The sequence below is a fragment of the Barbatula barbatula genome (genome assembly GCF_947034865.1).
Source record: "Barbatula barbatula genome assembly, chromosome: 2".
Classification (NCBI taxonomy): domain Eukaryota; kingdom Metazoa; phylum Chordata; class Actinopteri; order Cypriniformes; family Nemacheilidae; genus Barbatula; species Barbatula barbatula.
In genome coordinates, this window is record NC_136767.1 from 5205343 (window position 1) to 5230047 (window position 24705).

Below are 24705 nucleotides of genomic sequence, written 5' to 3' on the forward strand. Positions count from 1 at the left end.
ATAAACACCCAGCATATTTGTGTATTCAGGTTGTGGATCTGTGTTTATGAAGAAAATTATGAAATATCTTTCAATGTAGCTGTCATTGGTCATAACAATGTCTAGAAGTGTATATTGCATCTGGAGTACTCGTGTTATGTATTAACGTACCGTGACGTCCATTGAATCCAGGTAAATCACGCACACACACACACACACGCACGCACAGCGCCCTACATAGGCGACAGTAAGACCCAGTGGAAGACTCGCACAGACTCAGCGACATGACAACCGCTATCCAGTGACTGCACATCCACTCATTGCATCTCGGCAACATACATTAAAGGTACTGCTTTACTCTGTCTTTTACACATCTGATTTATTCCGACTGTGCGTATGTGCTTTCTGCGTTTCATTGTGTGGTGGCGTTATCCGCACAGATCTTATACCGCGCTGGAGATGCTGAAAGTGACTATGCCCGCCTCCAGAACCGCTCCGGAATACTGGATCGACGGATCCAAGAAAGAGACGCTGGCGGACTTCTATGAGCTGGAGTCTGAATTGGGACGGTAAGTGGAGGTGCAGATGACTTTTGAGGGCTGAATATACAGGCACAGCTGCGCGTATGATTCGGGAAATCACGTGTTTATTAACCCTCATAGGAATAGATATCGCAAGTAGTTGCACATTTGCAATAAATAGTTTGAAATCAATACTGATTTGTAATTATTGATGGATTTATATTTGCTTTGAATGAAGGACTAAATCCATTTTGGCGTTGAATGATTTGGATGAGCTGCCATTGAGTTTAATGTATGCGGTCAGAAGAATCACAATCTAAACAACGTATTTCACTACAAATAACATTTGGGTTCGGGTTTGTTCCTTTTCAGTTGCTTGACTTGGATGAATAGTTGAGCCACACAAATGCAGTCAACACCGCTGTGAAAACTGACATCCAGTAGGCTATTTAACATGTTTAGAATTGAACATAGTTCCCACTCCATAAAACTCATTTTCATTGTAATGAGTTACTTCCATTAGGTTATTTTAGTTCCATCACAAAGCCTCATATTTCCCACGATCCGTAATATCGCTTATGTGTTCATTTCCGTTTCTTGACATAATTTTAAGGCAGTCACAAGGAAAGTTAGAATCATACATAATATGACTCACAGGTGTCGGTAGTCTAAACCCAAGTGATAAGCTAAGGCAGTGTTTATGTTACCACCTGGTCATTTGTCACTAAGCAATAAGTGTAACAGGAAAGGAAAGACTCCAAGGTGTTTCTTTGTCACCAGACTATTATTTCATCAAACAAACTTCATATCGGTTGTCTTAAAGGTTAACCGCGTTCAGTCAGATCCTGCAGGCATAGAATTGACGATAAATCGATTTATATTTACATGATACTGAATTATCATAATATTTCACTTACAAAAACGTACTCTGGCATTGAACAGTGATATCATTGTTGGTAAGCCCGTGGTACTTTGTGAATAACATGATATGTGTTTACAATACATCATAGTGTTATGTGTTAGTGTGTTTAAGCCTGTGTGTGCCTTGTAATTTTCTATTTTTGTTTATGTGTGTTTGTTTGTTAATGTTAAAAAGGGATGTAGTAATAATCTCACAGTGTCCTTAAATGATACACATAATGAAACCACCTGAATAGGAAAATAATAAAAAACGAGAGTTAGTTTAAGATTGCGTCTTTGCTCAAAGTGTCTTTCATAAGTTGATCGTGTTGTTTTAGCGTCTCAGAGCAGCATGTAGGAGGAGGAACATTCATTGATCTGTGATGGGTGGGCCATGAATTGTTGCTGAGTGTCCATAAATGTGTTCGCCTCTCTGTTCAATGGTTTCCTCACACCACCGCTATATATGCCGTGCCGAGTTATAGGCTTCAGTTAAAGGCTGTACTTTCTAGACTCACAAAGACTAGGGCTATAGTCCAAAATTGAATGGACAGTTGGTTCGCTTTTATGAGCAATCAAGTCATATAACTGTTTACTAGATATGAATTCTTTAGAAAAAAAACGATATTACACATTTTAGAGGGACAGAAAAATGTTGATGTAGAATTTAGTTTTTTTTCATGTTTTTCCTTTAACATTTGGTGAAAATGAACACAGCCTAATTATGAGATGTAATGAAAAGGAGCTCTGGAGGTTTTTTGTGCTGATGTTGAATCATTTGAGTCACAGTGTCTAATTTAAGGAAGTAAACCCGGCGCATGCAGTGAAACACTTGTAAACAATACAAATAAACCTTGCATTCGTTCAGCTAAGAGTGATTTGTATTTCTTGGCGCATAAACATAAATTCAGTTAATCGAATGAATCTCGCAATAAATGAGTCACATACATCTTTGCTGACAGGAGTGTATTATATTTGTTGATGCGATTACTTAAGGTCAGCGCATGGGCACAACATTGTAAATAAAACCAGATTTTTACATTTCTGATAGGTAAACTTGCTGCAAGGATGCCAAGGTTTTATGCACGGTTGCCAGGGCATTGCTGTGTGGTTGCTAGGGTGTTCTGTGGTGGTTGCTCGGGAGTTGCCTACTGGGCCGAGTAAAACTCCCTTTGTGATATTCTTGTGTTAAGATATGGCTTGGGTGTGTGGGATTCCTTAACCTGTTTTGTTTGTAAGATGTAGATCTGATAGCCTAAAAACAGCACCCCTCCACAAAAAAGCATTCATGTAGACATGTTAATTTTTATGGTTAAAGACCTGAACAAATGTGTGAGCTTTATTAATATCAATGTATGCCTTTGCTGGCACGGCCAATAATTGTATGTTTACCTTAGATCAAGATCCTCCAGAGACTTGAAACGTACAGCATTAGTACAATTTTAAAGGCTCAAGATCTTTATTTGTTAATATTATCAACTCAAAGCCAGTGAATCGTTTAGACCGCATGGAAATAGATAGGACACTCTTGTAAATGGGGCCAGATGCAAACCGCCCAGGTCCTGAAGAAGGCAGAGCAAGCTGAGTAATGAAGCCTACCATACTCCCCAGAGCGCTCCTCTTCCTCCCTCACACACTCTCTTTCTCTCAGTCTCCACTGCGATTATATAATGCTCAGAAAGTAGAAAACAGAATCAATACATTCTTACATTTGTAGGTTACAATGTTATGAAATCCACAAGAGAACATTCGTATAAAAATACAAGAGAACATTAGAGGAAAAATACTCACGCTGTACTTGCATGGAGTTTTAGTTAGAAAAACAAAGAATGTCATATAGGTTTAGAATGACATGTGCGTAGAGTAAATGATTGAAAAATAAATAGGTAAACTATAAGTAAGGTGTGGAGGCTCTGCTATACTGCGAGTACAATTTACATATGGTATAAATAAAGGAGGATATTAAGTGACAGCATGTCTGTATTGTATTGTTTATTTAACGTTGCTTAAATGTTTTACTGACCAAATATAATCCAAGTTGAGAACTAGCCTATGCTTTTAATAATTAGTCAAGTCAAGTCAGCTTTATTTATATAGCGCTTTTTACAATTTTCATTGTTACAAAGCAGCTGTACAAGAAAAAATTACTAAGTAAAACATAAATTATTTATTAATGTTATGGAATTCAAAACACAGGTCAAATATCAGACACACAATAAATTCCTATATGCAGTGTTAATTAAATAAGACTACCAAATTCTAGCAGCCCCCCCGGCTAGGCAAAACAGTATACAAACGGTGGCGAGGAACCCAAAACTCCATTGGAGGAGAAAAAAAACCTCGGAGGGAAACCAGGCCTAACCAGGGGATTCCAGTTCCCCTCTGGCAAAAACTGCAGCCTCTGCACAAGCTCAACAGTGCTTGCACAACAAGGCAAAATAAAAAAGTTAGATTTAAAATTATCATTAATAATCTAATAGTGGCTGAAGTTTTGTAGGGACGTCACTTCCTTCGTCCAGCATTTGTCAGGTCTAGGAATGGATTGCGCCCTGCCTGCTCCGCTCTTGTAACCTTGGAACAATGAGACAAGACTGGCTGAGAGTAGAGTACTGTTCTGCACTCTTTGATGCAACAAATGCATCAGTTGTTATTGGAAGTGTCCCTGGTTCCGGTTGATCTAACTAGTGCAGCCTAGATCTTTGAAATACATATATTATGATAATGTAGTGTATGCAAGATTAAAAAGATGCGTCTTTAGTCTAGATTTAAACTGACAGAGTGTGTCCGCCTCCCGGACAGTGCAGGGAAGACTGTTCCAAAGTTTAGGCGCTAGATAAGAAAAGGATCTGCCGCCTGCACTTGATTTTGAAATTCTAGGTATTACCAACTGACCTGACACCTGAGAGCGTAGTGCACGTGATGGACTATAATACGTAAGAAGTTCTCTCAAGTAGTGAGGAGCTAAACCATGCAAGGCTTTATAGGTAATAAGCAAGATTTTAAAATTTATGCGATGCTTTATAGGTAACCAGTGCAAGGTTGACAGAACTGGGCTAATATGCTCATACTTTTTTGTACGTGTAAGAACTCGAGCTGCCGCATTTTGGACCAGTTGGAGTTTTTGTAATAGGCCTGCAGGGCAACCACCTAATAGTGCATTACAGTAATCTAGTCTTGATGTCATAAAGGCATGTATAAGCTTCTCCGCATCTGATGATGACAGCATATGACGTAATTTAGATATATTTTTAAGATGGAAAAACGCAATCTTACAGGTGTTGGCGATCTGGTTCTCAAATGACAGAGTACTATCGAATATAAAGCCAAGATTCTTAGCTGAAGATGAGGGTTTTATGGAACATCCATCAATAGTTAAGCAGTATTCTTGGTTGTTACGTAGGGCGGTTTTCGGTCCGATAAGATGCACTTCAGTTTTGTCCGAGTTCAGTAATAAAAAATTGCTACTCATCCACTTTTTTAAATCGACTATGCATTCCACTATTCGATGGAATTGCTGTGTTTCGTGAGGCTTCGAGGAAATATAAAGTTGCGTATCATCAGCATAGCAGTGAAAGCTTATTCCGTGTCGCTTTATTATATCTCCTAGGGGTAACATGTATAATGCGAAGAGCATAGGCCCTAGTACTGAGCCCTGTGGTACACCGTACTGGACTTGCGATTTGCGTGATACCTCATTGTTTATTTTTACATATTGGAAACGGTCGCATAAATAATATCTAAGCCATTTCAAAGCTATTTCCTTAATACCGACATCATTTTCAAGTATATGTAGGAGCATGCTGTGGTCAATGGTGTCGAATGCAGCACTAAGATCTAGCAGCACCAATAAGGAGATACAACCTCGGTCAGACGCCATAAGCAGATCATTTGTAACTCTAATCAGAGCAATCTCTGTACTGTGATGTGCTCTAAATCCAGACTGGAAATCTTCATTAATCTCATTCCTTTGGAGGAAGGAACATATTTGAGTTGAGACTACTTTTTCCAGAACTTTAGATAAGAAAGGTAGATTCGAAATAGGTCTATAGTTTACTAGTTCTCCAGGGTCCAGATGGGGTTTTTTGACAAGGGGCCTTATAACAGCCACCTTATATGCTTTAGGCATATGTCCTAATGTCAGAGATGAGTTAATAATGCTAAGTAGAGGATCTATAATTTCTGGGAGCATCTCTTTCAGAAGATTTGTAGGTATAGGGTCTAGCATGCATGTAGTCGATTTAGATGATCTAATGATTTTCGATAGTTCATCGTGATCTATAGTAGAAAATAAACATAATTTCTCCTTAGGGGTGCTGTAGTTAGTCATATGTTCAGCGGGTTTCGCATCTGGTTGCATAGTTATAATTTTCTCTCGAATATCTTGGATTTTTTTTGTGAAATAGTTCATAAAATCATCACTGCTATGCTGGTATACAGCATCAGAAGTCGCTGACGATTTATTTTTGGTTAATTTAGCCACTGTATCAAATAAAAACCTAGGGTTATTTTGGTTTTCTTCTATTAATGATGAAATGTAGGTGGATCGAGACGTTTTTAGGGCTTTCCTGTATTTTTTAATACTATCCTTCCAGGCAGTACGAAATACCTCTAATTTAGTCTTCTTAAAGTTGCGCTCCATTTTTCGTGCAAAAGCTACACCACACAATGCAAGTTACACTGTGCCTATAGTGTAAAAAATGTCCCATTCTCTTCTGTATGATCACGTAGAGCAAGATTTCCTCAGTTGGAGCTGGTTGCCTGGGCATGTCACGGTTTCAAGTGCGAATTGTACTGCTACGTGTTATTAGGGTTTGTAAAAGAGCCAAATAAGGTAGTCACATTTGACACATTAAAAGCGGTGGTAGGTTATAGGATGTGGATGGATTTGTTTCAGAGGCCCCCTGAGGTCCTTTATTCTGTATATTCAGACGGTATGGTGGGGTTGTTTCATTATGATTAGCTGTAACTGGTGAATTTATTTATTTTTGCCACTGGGCGTCCACTGATGATGAGATATTAATATCATCACGAATATTGGTTGACTTTGGACTTTAATTCAATGGAGGTTTATGACATATGCCGTTCATAAGGCTGCCATCTGTTTGCGTGTTAGCTTTTAGGACCTAGCGTTCTCTACTGCATGACAACAGTTCATGTAATCTTTTTTCAGTAACATGGTAAACGTTTAGGGTTAGTTGGCTCTATTCATGGAAATCCAAGTGAACTTTATATCTTGTTGGTTCTCGTGTGTCTCATGACTAGTTGTCATATGCATGTTTCAGTTAAAAGCATTGTTTAGGTTCCAAAAACTTATATAAATATATATTTTATTTTATAAAATCGCCTTTAAGTGTATATTTGTTGGTCTCTGGGTTGTATCTGATCTTCACGTCACGTCTGGTTAGTTTACATGTCACTCATAGAGCCTCTCTGGGTAGTTCTTGCCATGAATCCGATGCAATGTAGACCAAATATCATGCTAATATTTAAAAAGTCTCCCGTTTCTCAAGATTTTGTGCCGTTAGAGACCATCAAAATGATCTTATGTAAAGCTGAAATAAATCTGCTCAGAAATGTTCTCCTGGACAGCCATTTTATCTTATCACTTTCATCAAGTTTTAATCAAACAATGCTGAATAGTCCAGTCGGAAAGTAATGAGATGGAAATCCCGTCCCATTCCAAGGATTGAGTGCCATAACCTGAGCAGGTTGACTTCATTATAAAGAGAGTTGTGACTTATTATCAGTATTGGATTTATTATGATCTCAGCTAATCGTTTATTATATGAGACTCTGACTGTTGAAAGAGACATTTCACCACCCTGAAAAAAAGCGTAAATGAAATGTCGAGTTCTTTACACCGGGGTTAAGTTATCCTAGTTTATAAATTCTCAAATCCTGTTTACCTGGGGGACAGTCCGGATTTCACAGAGTGTCTCATTGTGCAATACTTAAAAATATATGAAGAGTATATGAAGAGTTCAGATGCAAAACGCTCCTAATCCATCAGACGGCTTTTCATTTAAATTAGCATTTTTCACCTGGTTCCTACAATCTCAAAATCTGATATTTCAGAACGAGAAGTGTGTGGTATGTGTGTAGAACAAACACTTAACATTGTAATCTCATGGCTTTTATGTGGCTTTTAGAGGGTTTTGCGTCTGACCTCCTCCTATGTCACGTTTTCTAGTGTTATATCTGCATTATCCTTCTTAGGTGTTGTCTCTGGCATCATTTGCTGAGAAGAAAAACATTGCAAGTTATTTTGCTGACGGATCAGCTTGCAACGTACCTGGTTGCTATGACAACAACTTCACACGCTTGCTGCTGCTGCTCTCTGTTGGCATGGGTAATGAATGTGGAGAGGCAAAAAGGAAACAGACTTGTTTTGACCACCAATAAATAAGCATAATGACGACATGCGGACTAAGTATTTCAATGAAACAAGTATGTTCTATTGCACACAACTCTTGCTTTTCACAATCGCATTCAAAAGTAAATGGATTGTGAATGCCATTTCGTTTAGACGTGTTGTTATGAATCCCCAGAGATATTCCAGAGGCACAAATCTGGTGTCCTCTCTTTAAATATATGTTTGTATTAGTGTGCGTTTTGAGAATTGAAGTCTATGACAGATGGTTTGGAAGAAAAGGTAGCTATTCCATTTCCTTTCATGCATCACCCTGCAAGCCAAGAGAGCTCATTACAAATCTTTCCATCCCGGACTTCTATTAACTCGTAATGATTTATTGAAATGGAGTGTTGGGGATCCCAACTGCTTGCTGTGAGAATGAGAGGCGTACAGTTAATGGCATATAGAAATTGTAGGTTTGATAAGATTTGCACTGACTGCATTGCCTAAGTGTCTGATTCACTAAAGAAAGTAAACAATGTGCCCATAGAATACTTTCTAAATGCTTTCCGTCCGTCCATTTTTAGTGGGATAACTTAATAAAGCACAATTACTTTCTACTTTATATCCCTGCCAAGTACGTACAGGCACAGAGAAATTGGTGATCTAAGCAGGATGCTCTGCACACCATCCTACTTTATTGGCAGGTGTATGGATTCTATCAAATGTTCTGTTTGCATAAGCTAATAACATTAATGTTTTTGCACATGGGGATTATGTGGAGCAGATTGGAGTCATAAACTGGTTTCTACCGTTGCCTGATGTCTATTCGCATGTTCTGTCAGTGGGAGGGTACGGTTGGCGTAGAGAAAGAAGCAGGGTTGAATAGCTGTTTGGATCTGGCACTGGTCACCTAATGAGTGCCCAGATGCCACTGGGGTTGCCTTTCCTCTTTAATTGCATTAGCCAAGCTGTCCGCCCAAATTTCATTTATTTGCACACTGGACACTTTCCAGCTGATATGCTTGTTTTTAACCGCTGTTGCTCGGATCAAACACACCGTACTGGTCTTGGGCCACAGAAAGATGAGGTTAGGATATTTGAGAATAAATCAAATATTAAGGTGTTGACTCTTGTAGAGAAAAGGGTGCCTGCTTATGCAAAACTCATTGGCCCCGATGCTAGGCTGTGTGGTTGCAGAGGAATTGTTAGGTGGTTAAGTACCACACACAAAGTGGATTAGTTTTGTGTATATATACTGTATATATATATATATATATATATATATATATGCAATCATATTAAAGACTTCACTATTAATTATGCGTATATATTATGTTACAAGACTCTTAGCAGTAGTAATAGTAATATAAATAGCTTGAAAGGTAGAATCCAATGGGCTGTTATGCGGTGTATATGTTGTAAATGAGATAGAAGATAGGATTAGTGCTACAGTATATTGCCTGCGGTCTGTAATGATGAAGGTAATTAATGAGGTTGTGTGGCCCAGGTGTATAAGCCATTAGTGACATTACACCAGTGTAAGTTTAAATAGGACGGCCTTGCCACCCACAGCAATAATTAAAAACAGTTTGATCTTTTAGAGTTCACAGATTAGTTTACGTCCTTAGTTATAAGAAGTGAAGAATGAATGCCACCACAAGGAGTAAGATTATAGGTTTTCTTATTAGAACATTTAAATAAATGAGTCAATATTACTTCAGACAATGTTGTTAGCTTGACCCAGTATGTTAAAGTAAATAAAACCTGTTTACGGGATTGAACTCTCCGTGGAAGTTGACGTGTCCAGAAAAGTATAGCTTATAAAATGACTGTAATGTTCATTTTTCAAATAAACAGGAGACAAATATATAACTGTAACTTTTTGTACTTGTATAATGTAGTTATATAATATTATTGTTCTTATCTTGTTTACAAAGTAATTCATTTAAATTATTTATAGCACAATGCAATTTAAGGCGCTTTGGATAAAAGCGTCTGCAAAATGCACAGATGTCATTCCTATGAAAAATGTATTCACCTTTTCAGTTAATTTTTTCTATCTTGGTAGAATTGGGGTAAAACTAACTGGTCAAGTGAGTCACTCGCTGTTTGTCTCTTTCAGGGGAGCCACATCAGTGGTGTTCCGATGCCATCAAAAAGGCACCCAGAAGCACTACGCTGTGAAAATGCTGAAAAAAACTGTAAGTGCGCTGATCTCTCTCCACGCATGGCCAGGCTGTCTTCTCGCCTTTGTTCTCCTTCGTTTTCTGGCCAGAACTTTCTTCGATCTTAAAGACCTAAAATCTATTTCTCTACCTCACTCTGATGCATGATGGGTAATTACTGTTGTCCGATCACTAGTCATACGTTGATGTGTACAACACTCCATCATTTGTGCCATCTTGCTCCTTTATAGGGTATAAAAAGACTGAAGTCTCCATAATGTATATGTGATTCAATTATGTTGTGTTACGATGCTACAGTATATTATCTCTTAAGTTGTAAAGTAACAATAAAGCAAAATTATAAAACATTTACAAAAAATATAAATTCAAATCATTTTTAATTTCACCCAAATAATCATGTAATTCAAAAACTTTTATTCTGTTCATTGTATTGATAAAACTATGAACATTTTATTGGAAAGAAAGACAATTACACAGGTTTAGAACAACAATACATTAGAGTGAGAATGTGTACATGACCCAGTCATCTAGTTAAGTCTTAAATGGTAAAGAGGTGCTTGATTTACTTTTTCCAGTAATACTTTTAAGATTTCAAGTTTCGATTGAAGTTTTTCCCCTCTACGCGGAGCTCCGATTGCTATTTCACGTTGGGGCCGATTGTTAAGGCTACATAATTGTACACCTCGTTCACTTTCTACAAACTCGGTTTGTTCTAACAGGTTGACAAGAAGATTGTACGAACGGAGATTGGTGTATTACTGCGCCTCTCTCATCCAAATATAGTAAGTCTGAAGAGAAAAAATCTGTTGTCTCCTTTGTATCCCATAACACTTATGATATTCCACGTCTTACTGTAGGATATGCTGTTTGGATGCTGTCTGTGTTTGACGTAGCATGGTCTAGTTATGCAAATGTTTGTCAGACATTAAAGTGGACTACCCATAGTGGAGTATCAATAATTGATCATTCACTGTTTAGAAATTCCTCCGGTGAAATGTTCTCCTTTTGCATGATGTTCTCTGTCAGATCAAACTGAAAGAGATCTTTGAGACGCCTGCGGAGATCAGCCTCGTGTTGGAACTGGTCACTGGAGGAGAATTATTTGACAGGTCAGTTTTTGGGGGTGAAGTGCTACTTGGAAAAAATGGCGGATAGAGTTAACAAACATTGATATTTTTGCATTAATATATCGTGAAACGCTGGCAACCAACAATATCTTTGCGTCATAAAAAAAATGTCAAACGGTGGGCCTCTTTGAGTTGGGCCAGCTTATGTAGCAACCACACAGAAACACATTGAAATGTGGTTAGCAATGAGCATTTTCTTAAAAACTTCAAATCTATGTAGTGTATCTCTCTGCAGGAACTATTCACTGAGCAAAACAACCTACTGTGTGATTTATGAAAAGCACACTTTTAACTGTAAAACCCCGCTGATTTTGCAGTGATGCACTGTATTTTATACTCACCCAGGATTGTCTCATTCACCTGATTTCACAGAGTTGTCTTGGCATGAGTTATTTTCAAAATGGCCTTTTCTTTTTAACAATCCACAGAAATGTCTCTGTTCATCTCTCACAGTGCACTGAGGTGTGGTTGACTCACACCAACGGTGAAAAAGAATGAAGTGAAAATTGGAAAAGGGAGCTTCTTTTACGTTCAATGCAGTTTCACTGGAGACCAAAAGGTCCCTTCTTTCTTTCAGGGTGGTTGAGAAAGGCTACTACAGCGAAAGAGACGCGGCTGATGCGGTCAAACAAGTGCTCGAGGCGGTCTCAGTAAGTCTTTTTGCACTTTCTGACTGAAATTGTTTCCTTTGTCTGGTCGTTTGCTTTTACTGCTGCTGTAACGTTTTGAAAGCTTAAAGGGAAATTCAACCAAAAATACATTCTTCTGTCGTCATTTATTACATATCACAGGAAATGTTTTGAGAAATGTTGCAGTGGTTTTGTGATTGTACGTTGGATGTCAATGAGGGCCAATGTTAGTTGGTTACGTTCTTCAAGATATCTTCTTTTGTGTGATGCAGAAGAAAGAAAGACATAACGGCTAGAGGGAACTGTCCTTTTAAAACTTTGGTCTTGTTAATAAAAGTTTTTTTTTCAATGGCCTTTTCAATGATTGTTCATACTTCAATACAAGTAAGCAGATTAGTTAGATCATTTTGCTATTTTCTCAAAGATATGTACCTTTATGTTATACCAAACTTGCATGAGTTTCGTCTTATTAAAAATAATTTTACATATTCCAACTTTTTTTAGGAACGACAGTTATGTTTTGTAATTGTCAGTGATAATGTCATGTTTGTGTCTGAGGACAGTCTATTTGCGGGATGTGAATGCGAGACAACAAAGAAAATGTAGCTAAAATTTTTGCCTTCTTAACTAAATCATTTACATCAGACAGAAAAGGGAAGGCAATGAGGATTTTGATATAAACGCAACTCATTTTCAAGTAAACAAGCCCACATCTGTCCGTATAATTTTTATCATGCGTATGATTGAGGTTTTGAAATAAGAAGACAGTTCATCAGAATTTATTATCTTAAATTATTTATCCCTAGGCAGATTAGATCAGCAGTGAAACTTATTAGTGCAATAGAAACCCTATTTCTAATGTAAAAATGTGATGAGTGTGCCTAGATTGCATTTGATGGCCACAATAAACTATTTATTGTCAATCCATCAGTCTTTATATATTTCTCTTTTCTCTCTCTCTCCCTCCTGTGCTTGTGTTTTGTTTGTTTGCACATTTATAATGAGGACTGTTATTATCGCCTATACATCATGGATGTGACGTTCCTTATTTTATCAGTGATGGATCCCTGTTCGCTTAAGGGGCATTGGAGTCCAAATTAAAACATGTTCTTTATGTATTTTAATATATTTCAAATGCATTTTCTTCCTTTAATCAAAAATGGCTGTTGCCAAGGAGATGAGATGGTGGGCTTCCTCATGGGCTGGATTCACCTCAGAGACACCACAGCTCCTACCCGGTCATAAAAAAGGACTTAAAAAAGGACACCCAGACATCCCTTTTGAAGTGACCAGCCTTTTAAGAGAGCGTTTTTAACATGTTATTGTGTGAAGAGATTCACAGGTTCCCTCACAACAGCAGATTCCGTGCGTCTGTCACATCAAAGCCATGTGGCAATGTGGTATCTGGATCTCTGTTTTGTAGATCTCTGCCAATCTGATTGGCCGGGACGTCTAGGGGGCGTGGGACTTTGCAATATCTCTGCAGTTCTCCTTTGGAAGTCTGGGACTTGATGCAGGATTTTGTATTGGTACAACTCAGAATCTTTCTTTGTGAAATGATTTGGACCAGCATAGTGCCTCAATTTAACAACGGACGGTGCAGTTATGGAAATAGTGGAAAATTAGCATTCTGTACAGTGAAAGACATCTTCTTAATTTGTATTTTTTCCAGGGTTGATAACCAGTGAAAATATATATTATTACCCTTTAAATAAGTTACATTTAGAATCAGAATCAGAACAGCTTTATTGCCAAGTGTGCTTGCACACACAAGGAGTTTTCTATGGTGTTGGACTTGGAAGCATCTAGTACAGACATTCAACATAATGACAAGACAAATTATAAGATAGATAAAGACTGTAGGTAAAGATAAATATGCATATATAAAATACTATCATACAGAATGGGGATAACATATAATAGACATTGTACAGGGAAGTGTATTGTTGAATTTACATTATTTACAGACGGTATGTACACTTGTGCAAATGGATAATGTTGTGTGCAGAGGTAGTGTAATGTACATGTAGAAATAAACATATATACACGATGGCATTATAATGTACACGATAGGAGTAGTAAAAAAAGTGGAAGATTACTCTTGAGGAGCAGTTAACTCTTTAGGAGGAAGATGGCCTGAGGGAAAAAGCTTCTTCCGTGTCTGCAAGTCCATGGTGTTTAGTGCTCTGAAGGGCCGGCCAGAGGGCAACAGTTCAAAAAGCTTGTGTCCAGGGTGAGTAGAGCCTGTGATGATTTTTATTTCCCTGTTCTTTATTCTGGAATCAGACAGGTCCTGAAGTGTGGGCACCAATCATCTTCTCAGCACTACACACTGTCTGTCGTAGTCTTCGTAGGTCTGATTTGGTGTCCAAGCCAAACCAAGTTATTGAAGTTTACAGGGCAGATTCGATAACGGCTTAGTAAAACTAGGTCAGTAGCTCCTGTGGTAGGTTGTACTTTCTCAATTGATGGAGGATGGAGGGCTGAGTCTATATGGGACTCTCACTTCAGGTCCTGAGAAATAGTGGAACCCAGAATCCTGAATGACTCCACAGTAGACACAGTTCTGTCCAGGATGGGGAGGAGAGGGAGTGAAGAAAGGTTCCTTCTGAAGTTCACGATCATCTCCACTGTCTTGAGTGGATTCAGCTATAGGTTGTTTTGGCCGCCAGCTTCTGTAAGCAGATTCGTCACCGCCTTGAATGGTGTCATCTGCAAACTTCAGAACTTTGATGGAAGGGTCTGTAGAGGTGCATTCATTTGTGTAGAGTGTGAAGAGCAGTGGGGAGAGAACACATTCTTGAGGAGCTCCGGTGCTGATTATACATGTGCTAGATGTAAATTTTCTCAACCTAACTTGCTTATCTGACAGGAAGTTAATAATCCACTGACAGGTGGAGGTTGGCACAGAGAGCTGGGTTAGCTCGGGCAGAGGAAGGTCCGGGATGATGCTGTTGAAGGCTGTGCTGAAGTCTAAAAACAGGATCCTGGTGTAGGTCCCTGATCTGTCCAAGTGTTGTAGGATGTAATGGAGTCCCAAGTTGACTGCATCATCAACAGACCTGTTTGCTCGGTAAGCAAACTGGAGGGTATCAAGGAAGGGTCTTGTGATGTCCTTCAGGTGGGCCAATACCAGTCTCTCAAATGACTTCATGGCCACAGATGTTAAGGCAACAGGCCTGTAGTCATTAAGTCCAGAAATTTTGGATTTCTTTGGTACAGGGTGGGGCGTTTGAAGCAGGAAGATACTGCTTCAAGGATCTGAGTGAAGATGTGCGACAGCTGCTCCACACAGACTTTCAGACAGGAGGATGAGACATTGTCTGGGCCTGGTGCTTTTCTGATCTTTTGTTTGCGGAAAAGCTGACACACATCCTCTTCGCAGACCCCAACTGCAGGTCGAGTATCAAGAGGAGGTGTTTACACTTTAGCAGAGATAGGGTCTGAGTGGGTGTGATGGGTGAGACTCTGGTTTTCAAAACGACAACAGAAGTCGCTCAGATCATCAGCCAGTCAACGATTGCCCACAGACTGAGGGGATGATGACTTGTAGTTGGTAATGTCTTTCAGTGCTTTCCACACTGATGCAGGGTCGTTGCCTGAAAATGGGTTCTTCAGCTTTTCAGTAGCTTCTCTTAGCCGCTTATCTCCTTTGTCAGTGTGTTTTGGCCTGTTTATACAAGACTTTGTCCCCACTTATATAAGCATCTTCTTTAGCCTGACAAAGCTGTCTCAGTTTCATTGTAAACCATGGTTTGTTGTATGTTAAGTGAGTCCTGATGGAAATACATATGTCTTCACAGAAACTGATGTAGGAGTTCACTGTGTCAGTCAACTCATCCAGATTTGCTGCTCCATCTCTTTACAGTCCTTGCTGCAGGCTTGGCAGATTAAAGCTTCTGTCTGTAGGTCGGGAGAAGACGAACCAGGCAATGGTCAGAGAGACCCAAAGCTGCCCTGGGAACAGTGTGATATGCATCCCGTATTGTGGTGTTACAGTGAGACAGTATGTTGCTTTCTCTGGTGGGGCATGTGATGTGCTGCCTGTATTTTGGTTTGCTCTGTTAAAGTCTCCAACAATGATAATAAGCGAGTCCGGGTGTTGCTGCTCCATGTCAGTGATGTAATCTGCCAGCGGTGGCAGTGCCGCATTCCCACTTACTTGTGGAGGAATGTAAACATTTACGAGAATAAACAAGGGAAACTCGCGTGGCGGATTCAAAGGGTTGCCGTCGATGGAGAGCGCTTCTTAGTTAGAAAAACAGATCTCCTTCACGGATGTTATATCTGTGCATCAACCAAATTAGCTTGAGAAGCTTTTGATATTAATCCTTGTGTGATGTTTGGGTCTGTGGGTCCTTTTAAAAGAGACTGATGTGAAAAATGATGCAATAATTGTTTTTTAAACCTCAAACATTTATTCAAGGTAAACCTTTTTCACTCATATATCATATATTTCTTCTGTACATTTTGTATACATTATAACTAATATCTCTTTTATTAAACTCGCTTCCCATGGGGCAAAATGTGTACAAACACATATCATCATTTAGTTTAGTTTTCTGCTTTTTAAACTAAATAAAATGGCTAAAATTTAAGCCATGTGACTCTTTTGTGCAAGGAACAGACAGAAATAATGCAGTAAATCATGCTCTTCACTGTGGCAGTCGAATCTCATTTGCATTGCTTTGGGTTTGACATCAGTGACACCAAAAGCTATCGCGTCTGGTAACTGAATGCTGCACACCAAGTTTAAATCTGTGAAATGTGTGAATGAGATTTTAGAATTACTGTGAAGGAAAACATTCAGGGCCAGATTTACTAAACAGTCTAATAAGCATGAAAGCACAATTTAAAAAAAGTGCTGGACATTTCTGCTGGTGATTTACTGAAGGCACACATTACAAAATACAGGCGCAGTATCTCATTCTCACATTGACCAAAAGCAGCAGAATTAGCGTATGTTAAGAAATTCATTTTGTGGGTATTAAATAATGACGCAAATGCCACAGTCTGTGAAATGCTTTTCACCACATTACATTTTGTGTTTATTGTATTAAATAAATGAAAGGGACAGCAAAAGTAAGGAATAGTTTACCTTCCAAATGAAAAGACTGTCATCATTTACTCATTTTAAAACTGTGATTTTCATTCTTCTGCAAAACAAAGAAAGCTATTTTGAAAACTGTTGCAAACCAAAAACCTTTGATCCAACATTTTTTTAAATATCTTCTTTTGTGTTCTACAGAAGAAAAAAAGTCATAGGTTTGAAATTATATAAGTTCATGTAAATGCATTTATTTAAAGTTGAACTATTTCTAAAAGTAAACACAAAATGTGTTGTCCCAAAAATAACACACATTTTGTGTGTTGCACTTAACTGGACCAAAATGTGTTGTTTTTAACACAAATGTTTTAAGAGGGCAGTAAATTCTTAAACCGTGTTGCGTGATTATTTTAAAATAGATTTAGATAAAAATCCTACCAATGCATGTGCAATAAGTTAAAGATAAAATAAATTAGCTTTATCTGTCAAGTAAACTTAATTATATTGAGATGACTGTTCAATTGACTCATAAAGCTAATTTTATTTAACTTAAGAATTTAAGGCAGCTGAAATTGGTGAATTTATTTACAGTGAACTGTGTCCATGCCTTTTCAGTGCACATTTGAACAGTTTACCTTCAAAAATCCCTGCAGTAATGCCAAAAGAGGTAATTGCCCTGGAACAATCTCTCTTTCTCTCCGTCCTTTCATCTTCATAATGGTCTATTTTACCATAACTGCTTTGCCCGCAATGCCATAGTTATGTAGGCTGATAAACCTTCCTCTGATAAATCTGGCCCATCATCTCAACATCGTTCTGTTTTATGTAAACTGTGAACATTTCTGGCCTACTTAATATTATAGGTTTGGGGCAGATGTGTTGTTTGTCTAAACCTTTTTTTAAACCTAAACCTCTCCGCATTGGGAGAGTGTTTGAAAACGTGTATTTTTTTTAATTCATGTTTTGCCATTAGATGCAGAAATGACCTTCTTCGAATATATGGCCTTCTAAAAATGACTAAGGTAACTTTGATTTGTTTGTTAGTTTATCAGACTACATAACTAAAGACTAGTGGCTAAAAAATGCATTGCGGGCAAAGCAGCAATGTTAAAATAGACATCCAGCCCTTGTCAGATGAAAGGAGGACGGAGAGAAAGAGAGAGAGACAGAGAATGCCTTATGTGTGTCAGTGCCAGAGTTTTGAGCGGGATTGAAGTATTCCCCTTGGACGCGACTAAAAGATTATACTCCTTCATGTCACCATAATAATTGGTGTTGGTGAGCTGACACACTGTACTGCTCTTTCTCTGAGGAATCACTGTGCGGCCGTACTGCAAACAACCCACAGGAATCCATTTGCACTGGGGACCGTGGTTTCCCTCACTGCCTTTATATCAGAAGTCTTGCGTGATGGTTTGACAATTAAACGGTGTATTTTCCGGTAATTCTGTACTCGATGGTCCCGTGTGAATTTTATGTGCCGGTGAGCTCTTCACAGTATCTGAACACGACATATTTGTGTGGACTCTTTGGAAAGTTCAGTTAATAGTCAAAATATTAAACTAGATTATTGTGTTTACGAAAGAAAATAAATGGATGTCTTTGCCCTACACACCTCAACACCCCAAGGTGTTTCTATGCGGTTGCTATGGGTGGTTGAATCTGTGTTGCTATATACAGTAATGAGAGAGAATGAAAATCTCCCTCACGTTGAGTTTTTATATCGCATTCATCAGCTTCTTGAGCAGCATGTTAAACGGTAAGCACGTGCTGTTTCTCTGTAACCAGGCAGACTTCTGTGGCCCATGCTACTCTGTTTAATGAGTTACCGTGGTAACACTCACCAAGGCAAGTGCATGGGGCTGATTATAAAAACAGATCTGTTGTTTTTCTGTATAGACTTGTGCAGTGGGCATTGACATACGGGGGTGTTTGCTAGGGCAAGGATCACTGCTTAGGGGTCATGTTTAGGGATCGAATCAATCTTATTCAACTTTTTTATTTCTCCTTTCAGATTATAACATTATTAAATGTCCCATAGTTTCACTCTGAAGAAGAGACACTTATTGAGACAAGTATTAAAGAATATCAATTGTGCATCTTTGTTTTGGCCAAAAGTTTTTAAAATCCACCCAGAGCTGGATCCTTAACCTATTTGCTTTTCCTGAAAGAAATGCCAGTGCTTGCAGGGCAGAAAAAGAGTTCCAATTCAGATTTGAGGTCAGCTTCAGTTTTAGGCTTCATAATAAATGATATGCATGAGAAACTAGGCATTAGAGCTGCAGTCCATTTTGCAGTCGCATTTTGTGTCAGCTGTGCCCGAGAAACACAGCTTGTGTGCCACGTATTTAGGATTCAGTATGAAGTATGTAAATATTACAATGACATTATCGCTGTCAGTTAAAAGTCCCTTGTAAGAAATGTAGCGGTGAGGTTGCGAATTGCAACCAACTGCTCGCTAGACTCACCCCTCCCTTTCGAAGCACTACGGAGGCTGACACAGACCTAAAATATTGTCATGTTTGCACCTCTTTGACGAAGGACATTACGTATTTACGAAACCGGTTCCGTGTCATCCAAAGAAAGTATACACTGGACCTTTATTAAAGAGAATCACCAACAAACAATAAGGTTATGCTTATCCGTAGTTCTGAGCTGCAGTTTCACATTCGTATGTGTAGGACTGTTAAATTCAAATAGATTTCGTTTAGCTGTCAGTGTTAAATCATTCATTAACTGAAAACATATCGCTCTGAACGTAAATTCTTAAATCACAGCTTAAATCTTAATGTTTCTGCTATTTATTTTTCAAAATGATATTTTTGTGTGAGTTAAATAACTGTAAAATGAGTCAATTTTCCAGAAATACTTACCACATTCGCAAGGCAAATTGACTCTAATGTTGTTTTGATCTGTTTAGCACTCAGAGGATCCCATATGAAACATAATATCACATGCTAATAATGACAATGCTTGTTCATTTGTGGCCTTTTATTAATGTCTGATTGTGCGCCATGAAGCATGGCACAATAACAATGGGGATATTCCCCTTGTGTCTGCATTGTGCTTGCAGTATCTACATGAACACGGAGTTGTGCACAGAGATCTGAAACCTGAGAATCTCCTGTATGCCACCTCAGCACCAGATGCTCCGCTCAAAATAGGTAAGGCTTTCCATTTGTGTGCAACTGGCTGAGACATCCCTTGTTGGTAAATAAGTTTCCAAGTAACTTGATCCGGTTGTATTAGAAAGGGAACATTCACTGTCTGTTTCACAGAATGGATCATCTCTAAGATTGTGGTATGATTCAAATATTGCTTTTACGTTTTTTGCTCGTGAAAAATGTAGCATTCATGGTGGTGTTTGCTCATCTTAAAGGTTAGAAATTTGAACATATCTTCGGTGTTCATCAGACACAAAGCAACGCCATGGCAACCACCCATCCTAGAATCATGGCACAACTAGTTTTACACGGGCAAGCACTACCAGAAAAACTCCAGGTTTTACTTGGTGTGTTTTTATCTTTTTAGCGGATTTTGGTTTGTCGAAAATTGTGGACGATCAGGTTACAATGAAGACAGTTTGCGGAACTCCAGGCTATTGTGGTGAGTTTATTCAAGAGGACTTCACTGTTATTATTTTGCAGATAGGTTGTTTTCATCTGACTTGATGAAAACATAATTCTTTTTAAGGGATGGTTGTCATTTTCACACCTTTGAGTTGCTCCAAATCCGTATACATTTCTTTGTTCCTATTTGAACGCAAAGAAAGATATTTGGAAAATACTTGGATACCGTTGACTACCATAGTGGAAAAAATACTTTATATATTTTTTGTTCTTTTGAACACAGATTAAGATTTTGAAGAATGCAAACAGTGGTGGTGCAACCACTTTAACAACCATTGTAATTTTTCCTACTGTGGTAGTCAATGGGGTCCAAGAACTGTTTGTTTATACAAGCATTCGTCCACATATCTTTCTCAGTGTTCAACCAAACAAACAAATGTATACAAGTTTGAAACAACTAGAGAATGAGTAATTCATGACAGAATTGTCTTTTTAGGATGAACTTTGGTGCCTGTGCCTTTAACTAGTTTTGAAAACACATTTTTCGAAATAAAAAGAAATCCAGATAATTTTATAAAAAATGATAAATTATAATTGATTCACCCCTTGTTTTTTTAAATCTCTATGATTTTCTTAAGTGGAACAGAATAGAAGATATTTTTTAAAGGTCTGTGGTTTTGTGTCTATACAATAAGTCAATGGGGGCAAATGTTGTTTGGTTTCAAACGGTCGTGAGAATATCTTCTTTTGTGTTCTGCGTAAGCAAGAACGTAATATAGGTTGACACAAGAGTAAATAAACGATAAAATAAATATTATTTTTGAGTGAACTACTTTAAAATAAGATTAAAAAAATATTTACGGACCTTGCCACGTAGCCATGTGGATATTACATTTTTTCGAAGTATTGTCAGTATGACAAAAAAATATAAAAACTTATTTTGATTGAGTATTTTAAAACATCAATTGCACATTCTCATTTGCTTTTTTTAATAGATTTAATGGAGTCAGAAAAGATTGGTGTCATGTCATCGACCCAGTTACAGAAATGATTTAGAGCGGAGCATCGCTTTTTTCGATGCTTCTGATGTTCTGTCATTCTCTCCCTCAGCTCCTGAGATCCTGCGGGGTTGTGCCTATGGCCCTGAGGTGGACATGTGGTCTGTGGGAGTTATCACGTACATTTTGTGAGTGACACAACATATAACATTAAGTCATTAAGTTATTCTTTCGCCAGAATCTTGTGCTTAGTCATTCACTGTCGAAGAGGCACGTTTGGAACTTTTAGGGATGATTCATTCTATTTTCTTTTCTTTATAGAACCAGTATTTTAAGGAATGTTCATTAACTCAATAATATGTCAGTCCAAACCTGTTTGACCTTCTTGCTGTCAAGTTTCAAAAAGGCAAAAAGAATCTATGAATTTTACACTAAGGTCTTAACATTTTTTTATATTAACAAACGCTATACATATGAAAAAGACTAACTAAGGACTAAAAGTGATTATCCAGTTTGTCTTCGTGATAAATGTGCAATTTCAGTTGAAACAGCTGTTTTGTTTGTCTTCTCTGTTATCAGGTTATGTGGTTTTGAGCCTTTTTTTGATGAAAGAGGAGATCAATACATGTTTAAACGCATTCTCAACTGTGAATATGAATTTGTCTCCCCCTGGTGGGACAATGTGTCCCTTAACGCCAAGGATCTTGTAAGTAATGACAATTGAAACACTTTGTTGTGTAATACGTTTTATGTCATTTTCTAACGATATTAGATAGGTTCAACAGTTAAATCCCATGACACATACCTACAACGCAGAAGTAAAATATCAGATGTTCATACACCCATGACCACACACCATTTCTTTCTTCTGCCATAATCAACTTCTGTTTTTTCTTTTTTGGAAGGTCATGTGTATACAATTTTCTTTACAAAGAAATTCTATGTTTATTTTATATATTTAATAATGCAATTACATTAAAATGTTTCTGGGGTTTTAGTTAAATAAAAACCTTATTTATCCATCTTTATTGGTCCCCACAGGTGAAGAAACTGATTGTCCAGGATCCAAAGAAACGGCTGACGACACAGCAGGCTCTGCAGCACCCCTGGGTGACTGGAAAGGCTGTTAACTTCACCCATATGGACACTGCTCAGAAGAAACTCCAGGAGTTCAACGCACGAAGAAAACTCAAGGTTTGAGACATCTCTGCTACATTTTGATGATGCTTTAAAGGTGAAATGTGTATTGATTTAAATAAACTTTGTGGCACATTTGAAACATTCAAGCTCATGGCGCACCATTTAGGAATATGAGTAATACTCAGAATCATGTGACACGTGTGCTATTACATTTCTAAATAACTACGATTCCCATATAAAAGATTATAAAACTGCCCAAAAGAATCCCATAGAATTAAACTGAAGGCGAGCCATATTGAAATACAAGGGAATATATTAGAGACTTGAGGGTGGACCCTTTTGTTTTTGGCCAAGCAAGCTAAACCACACATCACCTTAGCAGCCACATAGCAACATTACACAACCACCCACATACATACTAACATTGTTGCAGCGAGCTTTGCATTGGCAAGCACCGCTGACATTTTCTTCAGTAAATGTAAATAACTATAGGAATAACAACAATACAAACTAAACATCAGGAAATAATATTGTGTGAGTGTATATATGAAAGTCACTTTTCAACTATAAGCATGTTGCTGGTTACACAGGCAGCGGTCAAAGCGGTGGTCGCCTCATCTCGACTGGGCAGTGCAGGAAGCCACGGCAATACAGAAAGCAACAAAACGGTTTGCAGTCACTCCTCGATCAAGCAGAAGACAGCAGAAGATCAGCCAGACACTGAACAGCTTGAAATTCAGAATGAAGGATCTTAAATTTGCACAGAGCTTTAGTGGTACCGGAACTTCTTCCCTTCATAAAAGGAACATTTTTGCAATGGCACTCATGAATGACAGAACTGATGGACCTGGTTCCACTGCATGCAGACTGTTTATCTATAGAAAAGTCCCACATTGTTGAAACCATGCCAACGTGAATACTTAACTTTTTGTACAGCGAATGAGCGAGTTCGTCAATGTGGGTGGCACTGAGAAGAACCGAGCGATTATGTGATCATTACATCTATGTTTGTTCAGGTTTATTTTATCATGATCTTAATAAAATGTACCGTATAGAGGAAGTGCTCTACGGACATAACCTCTTTAGTTGTATACATTTGTACGGCTTTTTATTAAACATATTAAATTCGTTTAATTCTTTTTTTATAGTAACATTGATTGTAAAATGGATGGTAATAATTTCCACGTGGACATTTAACTAAACTTTTTCATGAGCTTCAACTGAGATTGCCTTATTGTATACCATGTTTTTATAGTATGTATTCATATTTTTGCTAATACTATTAGTCATTTTGCTTCAAACCTACAAAAACAACTTTGATTTGATGTCAGGCTTGTCAAAATAGATGTAATCTTTACTTTTGTCGAAACCAGTGTTCAGAATAGGATGAAGAAGTGTATCTAACATAGAAATGTTGCACAGATAAAGACTCCCTTGTGCCAAAATGTACTTAATACATCATATCTGATTATAATGTTTCATTTAAAGTTTCCCTTTAAAAAAAATCTGAATTGTCATCTTAGTGACTTCCTAGCAATAGAACTCATCTCAGAATTCAGACAAGTCTGTCTTTAAAACATACACACAAGAATATGAATGTGTTTTGATCCCATTCTTTACAGCATGTTTTTAACGTATGGAAATATGAGGAAATGCTCTTTGATAATCTGATAATAACACGTAAGGAATGTAATATGGATGTATAAGGGTTAATGTTTTGCATGTAGGAATGTTTATCTTAACTGCTGCAATTGTCTTTTAAAAATGCACTGTATTTTACTGATAATAAATGCTGTATATTTAACAGTATGACATTCACTTTGTACATGGCACTAGTGTGTCAACTTTGTTTATCTGCCTGTTTCTATGTCAAAGGACTCGTTCTAAATGAGAATAATAAGCACTGTATATTACTTACTAGAAATAAAGAATGCAAAATAATCTTGTCTATTTGTTTTTTTCCACAGTAGCTACATTTGTTTTGGTTCATCTCTAGGGTATATTTGTTTGTTTTTTTGTCTGTCAAACTTGGCTGTTATCGGAGTGCATGACTTCCTTCGCAATAATCTAGCAATAACCTAAATATATTCTACATGTACATACATGTTCAAGTACTTTTGACAAACAGAAACTGCGCATTATTTTAATATACAAACAGTGTTCCGGTATATCAGTTCAGCATTGTGCTTGAATGGCATTGAGTTCGAAGGCTGAATACAGTAGACTGTAAAAGACAAAACAAAATGCCATCGCT

General features: G+C 37.8%; 1 protein-coding gene across 1 annotated transcript; it reads left to right on the forward strand.

The window, feature by feature from the left end:
• Nucleotides 1-184: 184 nt before the first annotated feature.
• camk4 (calcium/calmodulin-dependent protein kinase IV) lies at nucleotides 185-24397 on the forward strand. The gene is made up of 12 exons (XM_079451306.1): nucleotides 185-325; nucleotides 420-548; nucleotides 9878-9956; nucleotides 10661-10723; nucleotides 10968-11050; nucleotides 11646-11718; nucleotides 19818-19908; nucleotides 20276-20350; nucleotides 21424-21499; nucleotides 21891-22017; nucleotides 22353-22505; nucleotides 23042-24397. The coding sequence occupies exons 2-12, from the start codon at nucleotides 439-441 to the stop codon at nucleotides 23204-23206; spliced, it is 1095 nt and encodes a 364-aa protein (XP_079307432.1). The 5' UTR covers nucleotides 185-325; nucleotides 420-438; the 3' UTR covers nucleotides 23207-24397.
• Nucleotides 24398-24705: the final 308 nt, after the last annotated feature.